We start from the raw sequence: 14,826 nt of genomic DNA, 5'->3' as shown, positions 1-14,826 counted from the left end.
GGTTTGCGCTAGTCGATTTACTGGTATTTGCGCCATTATTTAAAGACCAAAAAAAGCATGTCTTAAACCAGACGCTAATTTGCGCTGCTCTTGGTAGATTGTGTTGGTCATTATGGAAATGATCCAGCTGTGTTTGTGTTCTTTAATTTGCGTGTTGTCAATAGATCATGCATAGAACTTTCCACTCCCGTTAGCGTGGGAGGGCCGATTTATTCTAGTGAAATGGTTCATTTGGTTGGTTCATGAATCCATACTGGAACCATTAAAAAAAAGTCACATATTCCCTCCATTACAAGCGACTGTTTTCCACTTGTTCAAAATATGGTTCATTGTAGTAGATTTATAATACATAATACATTATAAATTATATTATATAAAATTAAATCATTTGAATAAAATTTACACACACACACACGCACGCACGCACACACACACACACACACACACACACACACACACACACACACACACACACACACACACACACACACACACACACACACACACACACCATTATTAATATTATTATTAATAGGCCTACTCCTATTGTAGCCTATATAATATTGTGTGCGTGTGTGTGTGTGTGTGTGTGTGTGTGTGTGTGTGTGTGTGTGTGTGTGTGTGTGTGTGTGTGTGTGTTGTGTGTGTAAGCAGTTACTTCATAAAACTTTATTAGCTTGTAATTTAGCTCGCTACTTTTTCTAAATAGTAGCTTCACTGTAGTTTGGGTTCAGTAGCTTCCTCAACACTGATGATTTTATTAACATGTCCAGCTGATGATAATACACTGTCAAATGACAGCTATTGTGTCTCGATATTTAATCAGCTTCCGCAGGAGTGGTGTTTCAGTGGTGCCAGAGCATTTCTGTCAATCTCCTCTTTGAAACTGTAGGCTTTAACCAATTTGGAGTTTGGACCTTACTTGCACCGAAGTCAAGTGCTGCTACTTCCACATCCGTAACACAAATACATGTCAAACAGAGCTGGCATACTTCCAGGAGCACACAACTCCATCACAGAGGCTCAGAAGATAGTTGTGTCGGGAGAACAGTGCTCCCTACTGGCCTTTTGAGTCCTCACACCTGAATACTCGTTCCTATCTCAATCAAGCATCCGTCATAACAATCACACTGAAGTTTACAAAGTGAATGTAATGCTGTCAATACTACATTTATTATTAGTGCTTGTTTATATTCCAAAATAAATGTGTGCAGCCTAATGCTTTAAGTTTTAATCGTCAATTGAGTTTGAGTAAAACACACAAATTCCCCCAGATAGCACATTTACATCACGGTGACGTCTATTTAAAGTGTGTGTGTGTGTGTGTGTGTGTGTGTGTGTGTGTGTGTGTGTGTGTGTGTGTGTGTGTGTGTGTGTGTGTGTGTGTGTGTGTGTGTGTGTGTGTGTGTGTGTGTGTGTGTGTGTGTTTGTTTGTTTGTTTTATCCAGGCTATATTATTTTATTATACATTTTACTATGTTTTATATTTTGGGGTCAGAAAGATTTTACAGAAATTCATTTTATTCAGCAAAGATTCATTAAATTGATCAAAAGTGACTGTAAACGCTTTTACATTGTTACAAAATTATTTTATTTAAAATAAAGGCTGTTCTTTTGAACTTTCCATTCTTCAAAGAATTTTCAAATAATGTATCAATTTCTACAAAAATATTAAGCAGCAAACATTTCAACATTGATAATAATAAATGTTTCTTGAGCAACAAATCATATTAGAATGATTTCTGAAGGATCATGTGACACTGAAGATTGGAGTAATGATGCTGAAAATTCAGCTTTGATCACAGGAATAAATTACATTTTATAATATAGTAAAATAGAAAATCTAAAAATATTTCACATTGTTACTATTTGTACTGTATTATAATCAAATAAATACATAAATATATATGTATATTTGCCTCAACTTATCCCTTTAAAGGCCCCTTCTCCATGACTCTCCTCCTAAACTACCACACAGTCTTTCCTCTGTTCCAACTCTTTTTTTTTTTTTACCACTTTCCTCTTCGCTAACAACCTCTCCTCGTCTATCTCTCCCTTCCCTCCCTCTTTTCCATCCTTCTCTTCCTTTGCTTTCTCTGTTCAACAGTGTTTCCTTCCGCAGAGTCCGCTCATGTTTAAGGATCAGATGCAGCAGGATGTCATCATGGTGCTGAAGTTTCCCTCCAACTCTCCCGTCACTCATGTGGCCGCCAACACGCTGCCCCACCTGACCCTCCCCGCCGTCGTCACCATCACCTGCAGCCGGCTCTTCGCCGTCAACCGCTGGCACAACACAGTGGGTGAGTGCCAATCTGTGTGCATACTACAGTATATACTAACTAACCAGCTCATTTCTTCATTTCTCCTAAAAAACACACTTACACCCAAACAGAAACCCAGATTAACTCCACATGTTACCACTTGGCCATGTGTGAACAACATTATCCAACTAGCCGTTCCCCCGGAGCCCCCCTCACCTGCAGGTCAGAGGTCGGGCGCTGTGGCGACTGGCTAAATTAGCCTATCACGGCCTCTCCTTTCGCCTCACACCTCCCCAGCTGTCACGGCAACACATAGTGATGTCAGGACCAAATGTGCCAACCTCGCTCTCTCACACTACTAATGGCTGCAGCTGCAGGACCAGCCCTCTCCGGACGCGCGTGTGTGTGTGGGTCCCCCGAAATAATAAGGCCACCACATTGAGCTCAAAATGGCGATCACTGCCTTGTAGGCCTGCCTCAGGGGTGCTATAGCTCTGGCCTGTCTGACACAGGACAGGGGGAGAAATCAATAAGCACCATGGAGATCTGGCTGGTGGGTCTTTATAAGGCCCCAATGTCAAATGGGACGGGTCAGGGAGTGGAGTTGATTGTGACAGCAGGACAGGTGTTTTCGTGAGGACATTTGTAAGGGTGCGCTGCAAAAAAGTTTTTCTTGTCTTGTTTTGCAGTACAAATTGCAGTTAAACACTCTTAAATCAAGATACAATTACTTGAGAAGCAAAATGACTTAAGATGTTTTCAGATTTATTTTAAAAAAAAATCGAAATAAGAGTTTATGCTTAATACAAGAAAAAAATGTCTCGCAGTGGGGTAAGACAAATAAATACATTTTCCCTTTTTGATATTTAAAAAAAACAAAAAAAAACAAGACAAAGTAATTTAGCTTCTCAAGTAAATCTTTCTTGGTTTAAGAATGTTTAGATATTTGTACTGGAAAACAAGACAAAATTATTGAGGAAGAAATTTTTTTTCTTTTTTTTTGGTAATCCCTACATTATTGGGACAAAATGTCCCCACAAAGATGGCAATATCTGAAATTCTTGTCTTTTTAGGGCCTTTTTTTGTGGTCCCCATGAGGAAAACAGCTTATAAATCAAACTAAGTGATGTATTTTTGAAAATGTAAAAATGCAAAAACTTTTTGTTTATTGGTAGGGCTAGTGTACGGGGATAGAAGATACAGAATTTACAGTATAAAAATCATTATGTCTATTGAAAGTCCCCATAAAACATGAAAACCCAACTGTGTGTGTGTGTGGGTGTGCGCGCGCGTGTGTGTGTGTGTGTGTGTGTGTGTGTTTGAAAATAATGGGAGTGAAGGTACTGAACAATGTGTTTTTAACCTATTTTTTACTGTCTCTGTGTGTGTGAGACAGGTCTTCGAGGAGCTCCAGGATATTCACTAGAGCAGGCCCATCATCTCCCCATTGAGATGGACTCGCTGATTGGTGGGTTTGACTGGTTTTGTTGTTGTTGTTAAATACTTTATTCGATCCCAACCTTAACTAAATTAAGAGATCAATTCAAACAGTAGGTTTATTTCCCTGAAAAGTGGCCCTGTGGTGCTTTAAAAACATTGCTCTGTTTTGATGAGTATCCCAACTAAATCAACACAGCAACACTGATTCAACCATACCATGAGATTGGGGTGGGACTCTCTGTTTATCCAACCAATAGCAGATGTGGAGAGTGTTTGGAAGACTTGTTAGAAAACAGTCATTTTTGCAACATGTTTGTTATAGTGTCTGCTACCGAAAGCTTAGGTAGCTGACTCTTTGCCTCGCTGCCCTATCAGGCAATGACTTTATAGGCAGCGTTTGCGCACGAAGGCACATTATGAAAGACTTTTGAGGCAACGTAACTGTTTAATGATCCACAGCAAAATAGAGAGAACTAGAGAAAACGTAGTAAATATTTAATGACTACAATAGTAAAACCTCGCTAGAAATGACTTCAGAAGTGGAAAACGTACACTTACACACAAACTGACCACCAACCGCAACTTTCAGATGCCATCTTTATTTTTTAGCTCAACTGTCACAAAATGGAAAGCACAGGATTGTGGGATAAGTGACAATAAAGATATTTGAATGTTAAACATGATTTCTTTTTAAAATAAATGAAATACTTTTTAACTTTAAATTCATCAAAGAATCCTAAAAAAAGATTGCAATGCATCACTGGAGTAATGATGCTGAAAATTCAGTTTTGTCATCACAGGAATCAATTACATTTTAAAATATAAAACAGTTATTTTAAATCCTAATAATATTTCACAATATTACAATTTTACAGAATTATTGATCAAATAAATGCAGCCTGGGTGAGCATAAGAGACTTTTTTCAGAAACATTAAAAACATTGTAGGCTACCGACCCCAAATTCTGAAACAGGAGTGTGTATTGAATCTCTTGAACATTGTAATAAACTAGACTTTTATTATGCAAGTAATTTTTCAAAACTCTGTAAACATCTATTCCAGCGAACAACTCGGGCACAAACAAGCGACAAATCACTGACCTGGTTGACCAGAGCATTCAGATCAACACTCAGTGTTTTGTGGTGACGGCAGATAACCGCTACATCCTGGTGTGTGGTTTCTGGGACAAGAGTTTCCGCGTTTACTCGTCAGACACAGGTAAGAGACACTCATTGGACATTAAGGTCATATTTCACCCAATATGTCATCATTTACTCACTTTAAATAAAAGTATCCTGAAAGTAGTCCATAGTTTGTACCGTATGTTATACTTCTGAAGCCATACAATGGCTTCGTGTGAAATTTAAGTTGTTATTTACTATTTATCTTCCCCTTCAGTAGCCTGTTAATTCTCTTCAACCGGATCGAGTCAGTGAGTTAAACTCTGATTTGTGAATGAATCATTTTGTAGATCAGTTATGTGAACTGAATCAACTGATTCATTAAAAAGTTTAGAAAATAATCATTTGTGTACAGATACAAAGTTCTGTCATGAAACTCTAGATGGTGCAGGCTGATAGGTCCTTAACTCAATCATCATGCGATCACAACATTCTCTATAGGGCACAGCTGATTGGTTCCTGCTGCATCAGTAGCCAATGAGCTCGCTGCCCGACATTCAAATACTTGGTTAGCATTTGCTATAGCAGTGCAGCGCTTTCAGAAACCCTCCTCCTTCCCCAGCTCCACCTGTATAGATCTGCTACGGGTAATTCATGTGTGTTATATTGTACAGCAGCAGCATGTCTTACTTGCTCACAGCAGCGTGTCGTGACTCGTGTATGTATGTATTAGCAGTAGTATAACCAACAGCAGCAGCAGTAACAGAAGAAGGAGAGTAGCAGATCTATTCCTCCAACACCAAACATATCAACATTACCATGCCATACACCAGAGTTGTCATGACAAAAAAAAATTCTCTCAAGAACTCTCATGAAATGTTATTAGGAGACTCTTATAGTGCAATACTTCTATGGTTCTTCTTTGTAATTTTCCATCCCCTGTCTTCATTCACTTTCATTACATTGAAATGAGTGGACAATATGTGTAATGGTCTGACCAACATATGTGTGCTTTGAATTGTCCGGGTGTTTGTTTGCAGGCAAGCTCACTCAGATAGTGTTCGGTCACTGGGACGTGGTCACATGTCTGGCACGCTCCGAGTCTTACATCGGAGGCGACTGCTACATTGTGTCGGGATCCAGAGATGCCACTCTGCTGCTCTGGTACTGGAGTGGACGGCACCATATCATAGGAGACAACCCTAACAACAGTGAGTAACAACTGAACCTAAGCACAATTACATCAATATTAAGCATACTACATTATACAATCATCCAACAAGAGACTTAATTAATATTTGATGTTACATTAATTATGGAGGAGATTACAAAAGCTCATATTCTGGCCAATATATTATTATTATTTAGTTATTTTTTCATTTTTATTTTAATCACTGTAGGAACAAAAGCTATTATTGCATCACTAATGAATGCATTACAGCTCATAATTGTTCCAGGTTTCCTCACTACTGAAACTGAAAGCAGAAAGCTTTTTTTTGTAACGAGGTGCAAACACGTTAACAAGAAAACAAGCCTGCATGTCTGAGCTTGCTTTTTGTCTGAGAAGTCTGTGCATTTGCACCATTGGTTTGTATCAAATATATTCTCTTCTGTTCGTGTCATGAGCTGTGGTTTAGCAGAGCTTGTTCTCTAATTAACTTCAGTGATGCTCAGACAGTTAATTAAGGATTTCGGCTCGACTGCCTCCAATTAGCGAGATACAGCCTCGCTCCTGTTTTCAGTGCAGAGGAAACAAAACTCCCATGATATTCACACACAACTGCTCACTGTGTGCCCTCACAAAGGCGACTAATGTTCTGTGTGCTTAAAACTGGTGGGAATTATGAACAAAGAACTATTTATATATTTAATGAGGAATAAACCTAACAATGGTAACTTTATCAAGCCCACGGTACACGATCTGGCGTTATTTCTGAGTAATACTAATTAACACTTTTTGAATGTAATTATATTTTTTTTAACAGCTTAATAATAACTAATAATAATAATTGATATTAATATGAATAATTAATACTATGTCATTATTAATATTTACATTTCATTACATGTAAAACAAATCTAGTTCAAAATAATGTTTGTAGAGCAGTGATTTTTAAAATGGCATCTAATGGATGAATGTTTTGAGCATGTCCTCTAGGAAATGAACAGTGCCCTCTAGTGGTGAATTTCAGATTTTTTTTTCTTTTTCTTTTTTGATTCTATGCATTTGTAAGCATTCAGTATATAACAGTGTTTGTAGAAGGACCTGAGGCAGAACTTCCACAGTTACACGAACGTGACTCCATAATCCTCTGGTGATCTAGTGGAATGCAGAATCTTTTTATAAAAACGGACATTTTTTATGTTCCCTCATTATATATTCCAGACTTATAGCCAGAACTCTTTGAGGTTGTTAAGACGATATCAGTGTAGCATGAAGTAAAGAAAAACAAACCCTCATCAGTGTGTTTTTGTGTCAATGATAAGTTCAGCTGTGCCTCATCAAGCATCTCCACACTGCATTTTTTTCAGTCGGGACAGGAACTTCCATGAATATTCAGCAGATATTCGAGTACCAGCCCCCGCGGCACTCCGACATGGTGTAGAAATTGATTTCACAGTTGCCCGTGAAAGCTGAAGTGTGTCTTAAATGTGCAATGATTAAAATCCCGTCCGGCTCAATCAAGGCCCCGGTGCTTCACGACCCCAGCAGCCGTTCTCCAATTTACACCTCTTAATTGTGTTGCTGTACTGCTGGGGTTTAGCGTGAGGGTTTGGAAGGGCCCGGGTGCGGACTGATTAAATCTTTTGTGGTGAAGGTGATCTGGGATCTCCCGAGGGATCCAGTCCTGACACGCGTTCCCACCCAGATCACTGACAGCTGCCAGACGGGCCCCTGTGGAGAACTCGGTGAACACGGGACCGTATTGATCAAGGACTGAGTAACCTTTGATTGTTCGCCAACTTAAAAAAAAACATCTGCATTTGGATTGGTCATTCTATTGATTCCTGGGTTCATTTAACGGTGTTCTGCATGCAAAGTAATGGCATGCGTCTTAATTATGTGGAAAGTAATGAACTTAGTGTTAATTAAAAATTGAAAAGATCTCAGGCATTTAATGGGATGAACCTGTAGTCGTGAGTTCTCCTTATTAGCTTTGTTTTAGAAATCCCTCAGCCTGCACATTATACAATACACCAATTAGAACATACTATGTGGCCACTTAAAGTCAAGATTTTATCATCAGAGAAGAACTTTATAATTTATTAAAGAAATTATCATAGACTCAAAAATGGTATTGATTTTCTGTCTTCTGAGGAGAATTGTATTTGTTGCTTTTACCATGCAATTGGAATAAATCGTTACTGAGGCTTTCAGGCTTCATAAAGGACATAAAAGCATCATAAAAGTAGTCCAGAAGTCTTCTGAAGCTCTATGATACATTTATGTGAGGAAAAGACCAAAATTTCAGTCTTTTTTACTGAAAATCTTGACATTTTGACATCAGCTCCTTGCCGCATTCAAGTAAGGATTCCCTTCAGAAACTTTGTGTTCGCTCGCAAAATATTTTGCTCAAGAAACGTTGTATTCGCTTGCAAAACATTTCGCGTTCCATCAAGAAACTGCGTTTGCTTGCAAAATATTTTGCGTTCCCCCAAGAAACATTGTATTCGCTTGCAAAACATTTTGCGTTCCCCTGAGAAACTTTACGTTCGTTCGCGAAACATTTTGTTCCCTCAAGAAACTTTGCTTTCGCTCGCAAACCCTTTTGCTCAAGAAACTTTGGTCACTTGCAAAACATTTTTGTATTCCCTCGAGAAACGTTGTTCGTGCGCAAAACATTTTGCGTTCCATCAAGAAACTTTGCATTCGCCCGCAAAACCTTTTATGCTCTTTGCGTTCTGTGGAACGCAAAAGTTTCTGCGAGGGAACACAGTTTCTCTGGGGAACGCAAAACAGAGAACGCAAAAAGCATTGACTTTTTTTTTTTCTCCTGACCACCGTGTCCCTTTTGGGGCTCCGTATTAAACTGATCAAAAGTGGCATTAAAGACATTTATAATGTTAAGATTGATGAAAGAATCCTGAAAAAAAATGGTAGAGTTTGGGTTTGTTCATCACTCAATGCTATTGAATAATATATTTGACTTATAATCTAGTATTTGAGAAGCTTTCAAGCATCAAAAAGGGTACAAAAGCACCACAAAAGTTGCAGATAATAGCAAAAAAGAATCTATTATTTGGAACTTTTATGGTGCTTTTACACCCATTTTGATGCTTGAAAGCTTAATTTCCCATTCAATGTAATAGCATGGAGATGTGTGTCCATTACATTATTTAAATTTCTCCTTTTGTGTGCCAAAGAAGGGAGTCAAATGTGTTTTGGATTACATACAGTACTGTACGCACAATGAAGTAAATGATGACAGAATTTTGGATGAACTAATCCTTTAAACCATTGAAACACGCACACCTTCTCCAAAAGCAATGTTTAATCCGTCCAGAAACATAATGTTGATCCCCCCGGCTAATAATTACTGTTTTGCTTCCTCACTGCACAAATCAAGCTAATTACACCACTGGCCCCGTTTTCCTTACGGTTGAATTGCTTCTCTAACTCACTGCAGTGTGTACAAATATAAGAGTGTGTTCAAGCGTGATGGGTACAGACCCAAGAGGGCGAGCACTTTAATGATTCTACCTGTTATTTCTCAAATGAACTGCTTTGGAAATAGAGGCAGTGGATCTTATAACAAGGAAAATGTAGATGTGATAGGGATGAGGATGTATTCCACACAGTTTATATCACATCTTGGCAGATTTTAAATGAGTTTTCTCCACTTTTTCCAAAATGAGCCCTTTCATGGCAGCTGACCAGCCGGTGCTGACGTACCACAGGTGTCTTTAAATGACCTCATATCACCTCTTCCCTCCCCCTCATCCATCATGTGACAATGTATGGGGTCCAGAGGCTGTTGGGCCACTGCCGGTGATCATTTGGGGGGGACGCCTCCTTAAGCAGATGTTCTCTAGGGCACCTGACCTGCTTTATTGTGGTTTCCTCACATCGGTTATATCGTGTTTGTGGACTTGTGTAGCTTGTTACCTTCCAGACACAATCAGATTCATTGGTTTTGGTCATATGCACTGTAAGAATCGGCTGAAACTAATCCAGTTGCTTTTATAGCAGTTTAATAAATCATATTAATTATGTGTACATCAGGATCTAGAGAAGGTGCTTCTATTTTTATTTACTTTTATTGATTTATCATTTTATTTAAGTTTATTATTATTATTATCATTATTTACATTTTATTTTTGTAATATCTTATTATTGAAATGAAATGAGGCATTTATATAGCGCTTTACTATGTACTACTGTACAGTCATATCAGGGGTCTCTCCTTAACCATCATTATTATTATCATTTAAATTTTATATTTCAAAATCCTAAAAGCCTAAGAATACTTCTTTTTGTGCTTTTATTTATTTATTATCATTTTAATTTTATATTTCAAAATCTAATGCTTCTATTTATTTTGATTTTGCTTATTTTTGTAATCTATTAGTATTAGTAGTAGTAATATGTATTGTTGTTTTAACTTTTTAATTACTTTTCATATTTCTAAATCCTATTTAAGTCAAAATCCTAAAAGTATAAGACTACTAATAAAAATGCTTCTATTTTAGTATTTGTTTTTTAATTCATTTTATTTGTGTAGAACAGGGACAGTGTACATTAATCAACATTCATGAATGTAAATGTACCCAAATTAGCCCGAAGGCTAGTTTTCCTCGGTAGTCCCTTTGCCAGATGTTATTAGGCCTAAAACTAGAGGCCTATAAATAATGTATTTATAATTCAGTTTATTTTTCTAATCTATTATTATTAATACTATTATTATTTATTGTTACTATCATTTTAATTTTATATTTCAAAATCCTAAAGACAAAATCCTAAAAGTCTAAGACTTTTAAGTAAGATTTTTTTTTTATATTTATATTTTTCATATTTTTATGTATTTGCTTTTAAACTTTATATTTCAAAATCCTAAAATTGTATGTTTAATTTTAGCCCGTGGTCTTAGCCTCGTGGATCTGCTGCATGCGTCGACTGTTGTTATATTTCAGTTTACTGCTGTGTGTTTCCTGTGCTCATGTTTTTAATCTTAATTTTAATTCTAATGTGTGTTTCCTGTGCTCATTCCTAGGTGATTACCCAGCTCCCCGTGCGGTTCTGACCGGTCATGACTATGAGGTGGTGTGTGTGTCAGTGTGTGCTGAGCTGGGAATTGTAATCAGTGGAGCAAAAGGTGAGTAAGAAGAGCATTGTGGGATATGAAATAATTTGAGGCAGTGTGTAATTCTACAAGAGCATCACTCATCAGACATGTGTGTTTGTCAGAGGGGCCGTGTCTGGTCCACACCATCACTGGGGACCTTCTGAGGGCTCTGGAGGGCCCTGATAGCTGTGTGCTTCCCCGCCTGATCTCCGTGTCCAGTGAGGGCCACTGCATCATCTACTACGACAGGGGGCAGTTCTGCAACTTCAGCATTAACGGCAAACTGCTGGCCCAGATGGAGATCAACGACTCCACACGTGTATGTTCTCAGCTCTTTGCTTTATCATACACATGATGGTCTGGTTACATTTATACTAAACATGCCAGTGTAAAAAGAACCATTTAGATTTCTGAGTGACTGCGGTTACGCCCACTGAGTGGCAAAAAGACTGAGCGGCAGCATTTGTTTTCAGCGTGAATGCCGCGAAAAACACACAAAACACATCTAAAATGGGAAAGAGCTTTGCTAATGACTGTACAACTAGATTTGACAAGAAATATGAGGTATATTTGAACAGACTTCCAAAACCTACAGAACAGAGAAGCAAATAGATCTCTGCAAATCATAGAAACAATTGGACTCCAGGCAGCGAAAGATGGATTTACAGTTATCATTATGTGTCAATATGCTGAATTTAGGGGTAAAATCATACCCTATATATTGTATTGACAACTCATCAATTAAATATTTACCATCGTATATTCTACATAATTGGATGTTTTTAAATAAACACTGACAAAAAAAAACTATTCAAGTTTTAAGGCTGGATGATATGACGATCTATATAACATTGATATACTGTAAGTGATCACATGGATTTAGACCTAACCATTGTATTTATATAAAGCGTTCAGAGGCAAATTTGCTTTATGTATTTCCCCGGCATCGAAATCAGGCACATATAAATGTCAGGAAACACTATTCCTGGCTGCATTTCAATATCCATGGATCACTGGATCTTTGGTAAGTTGTAAGGAACACAACATCGAGTCCAACCTTTAGTTTAAACCGATAATCATTTCTTTTACTCGCGTTTTCGCAGTTTCCTCTATTAAATCCAGTCACGCAGAAGCTCTTTTGCCACTCAGTCCGGCTGGGGGGGCCGTGTTCCGGCGGGAAAATGACGTCAATGCATTCCCTCAGTAGCAAAGCCTCAGTGGTCTAGTAATGCCATAAGGCAGAAGTCGCATTACCGTTTGTTGAGGAAAAAGATGAATTCTGAAAGTGAATTCTGGTAAATTGAACCACTTTTCAACATGATAAGATTGAATCAGAAGACAAAAACACATTTTGGAAGAAGGCTTGATGATGTATTGACTCATTATTTCAATTGTTACAATAAAAGTTACATAGTGTACCTTAAACAAGCTATATTTGATATGTGATTTGACACACTCAGGCCGTCCTCCTGAGCAGTGATGGGCAGAATCTAGTGACTGGAGGAGATAACGGGGTGGTGGAGGTGTGGCAGGCCTGTGACTTCAAGCGGCTGTACGTCTACCCTGGCTGTGACGCCGGCATCCGAGCCATGGACCTGTCACATGATCAGAGGTACACTTTTACCACACAGAGACATACAGCAAACCCTAAACTGCTTTAAACCTGACGTCGTCTCCTGTGTTTCCAGGACTCTGATCACGGGCATGGCATCTGGTAGCATCGTGGCTTTCAACATTGATTTTAATCGCTGGCACTTTGAGCATCAGAACAGGTACTGAGAGCGATCAGCCAATGACGGGCATCTGCAGCCTGGCACGGTAGCGTGTCGTTACGGGAGGCGACGTAGCAACAGAAAACATACGGAATGAAAGAAGAAACACAAGGCTAGTTGGAGAAATCACAGCAGTTTAAGGGATCTCAGCTGCTTGAGCAGATGTATACATGTCTCAAACACGCACAGCAGCGATTAATAGATGATTATTTCTAAATGAATCAAGAGAGCACAGATGGAGGCCAGCAGTTTTTTCATCACAAATTATTTGATCTAAATGTCATCAGAGCCATCAATAGTCTTGTTGAAAACAGCCTCTTTACTCACGGTCCCTTCATTTGAACTGACAGTAACACTTTGCATAGAGAACCAATAACAATATTTTTATGAGGTTTATTTTCTACTGGCTTCCAGCATATTTCACTTTCTTTCTACAGGCCCACGGGAAAGAAAAGCTACATGAACAATAAATAATGAAATGTCATCTCTCTGATGCTGAGCTCATGTGTGTAAATGCTATACTATTTCTTTCAAACTTGTCTCTGAGGCTGCTTTCTAAACTATTCTGCAATTGAATTATGTTTGTCCTGTGTTCATGCATTTGACATCGACAAATGCTTTTTGATATGATTACAAAGAGAAAAAAAAGAGAGAGAGAAGCTCTTGTTTTAATGTGACGTCCTGTAATGTTCGTTCAGTCATTCTTCTCGTGCGAGGATGAATGGTTTGTCTGTTGTGGATGTGTTTCATTTCAAATTGTGAACCAGATTGCATCTGGACTTCTCGATGGATGCAGCATTAAAGTCCAGGAATACTCAACGTTTCAAGCACTAAATGAGGGTCGACGCTGATGGTGCTGGAATAGATCAAATGGGCAAATATCATTGTAATTATTGTGCAATTTTACCATTTAAAATTATATATATGTTTTACACATGTGAAAAGAAAACAGTGAGGTTTTTAAACCAGTATTTGCACTTTTAACGTTTTTTTTTTTTTTTTTTTTTTTTTTTGCTGTTTTACATTCAAATACACCAAGTGTATATCATTTGTTAAACTCTGAATTTTAGTTTTTCTCAAGATGTCAAAGTATTTTGAGAATGAAGAGGGTATGCTCAACATCATTTGTTATATTATTTTACTGTCTTAAATTGTCTACTGCCATCAAGATCTTTCAGAATTGCACTTGATAACAGAAAATAACATTGTAAACTCACTGCTGTAAGCAATACATTATGTACAATGTATGCGCATCTTTAATTATATTGCATAATGTAAATCAAATCTATTACTCAGAGTTTATGGATCAAAAAAACTAAACTATTTTTAATCGTTTTAGTGCAAATATGTGAAATATTCTGCTGTAAGAAGACAAAGCATTGAGTTTTTTTGCCAAGCCACACAATAAATATGGTGCCATAGTTAACATTTTATTTACAAGAATAGCAATTTAGATTTGATATACTGAGCAATGGTTATTTTTAAAACCTTAAAAATGAGTTTACCTTAATGTCATTTTTATGTTGAAATGCCTCAGATTTCAAATGATTTATTTGATGTGAACAGTTTCCATCAGGAACATTGACATTGCAAGTAATGGTGCCTGCTAATTCAGCAGATATGTTTAAGTTCGTTTCTTTTTAGTTCAAACTGTTCAGTATGTCCTAGTGAATCATTGTGATGAAATGTATCAGCCTACTTTTTATTGATAATAAAAGATGATCAAATGTACTGCATTGAGTGCTGTTCCCTTGCATTAGTGCATTTAGTGCATGGCGTTAGTGCGCTACATGTGCATTTGAGAATAAAACAATATTTTCAATCATTTAGGGTTGGCAATTTCTGAGAGGCTCAGGCTAGCAATAGCAAGCTAAATTTAAAAGCATAAGATCCCACCCCTTCAGAGTCTCCAAAGCCATGCCTTCTCCAAAACACATGAACGTGTACA

The 14,826-nt window shown here is 37.8% G+C and overlaps 1 protein-coding gene across 17 annotated transcripts in view; it reads left to right on the top strand.

The window, feature by feature from the left end:
* nbeab (neurobeachin b) overlaps window positions 1-14,609 on the top strand; it is a 295,564-nt gene extending 280,955 nt beyond the window's left edge. For 12 of the 17 annotated variants that reach the window (XM_082179446.1, XM_082179444.1, XM_082179438.1 and 9 more), the window contains 8 exons: window positions 2,108-2,300; window positions 3,658-3,729; window positions 4,764-4,919; window positions 5,863-6,033; window positions 11,035-11,136; window positions 11,229-11,425; window positions 12,567-12,718; window positions 12,795-14,609. In XM_082179446.1, coding sequence (XP_082035572.1) covers window positions 2,108-2,300; window positions 3,658-3,729; window positions 4,764-4,919; window positions 5,863-6,033; window positions 11,035-11,136; window positions 11,229-11,425; window positions 12,567-12,718; window positions 12,795-12,885 — 1,134 coding nt within the window. In that variant the 3' untranslated portion in view covers window positions 12,886-14,609. The remainder of the gene's footprint in view (window positions 1-2,107; window positions 2,301-3,657; window positions 3,730-4,763; window positions 4,920-5,862; window positions 6,034-11,034; window positions 11,137-11,228; window positions 11,426-12,566; window positions 12,719-12,794) is intronic. The other 5 variants (XM_082179439.1, XM_082179445.1, XM_082179442.1 and 2 more) reach the window with 1 other exon arrangement.
* Window positions 14,610-14,826: the final 217 nt, after the last annotated feature.

Source organism: Leuciscus leuciscus (assembly GCF_965113295.1).
Source record: "Leuciscus leuciscus genome assembly, chromosome: 9".
NCBI classification, from domain to species: Eukaryota; Metazoa; Chordata; class Actinopteri; order Cypriniformes; family Leuciscidae; genus Leuciscus; species Leuciscus leuciscus.
The sequence above is the reverse complement of the archived record's forward strand: the minus strand, read 5'-3'. Positions and strand labels throughout refer to the sequence as shown.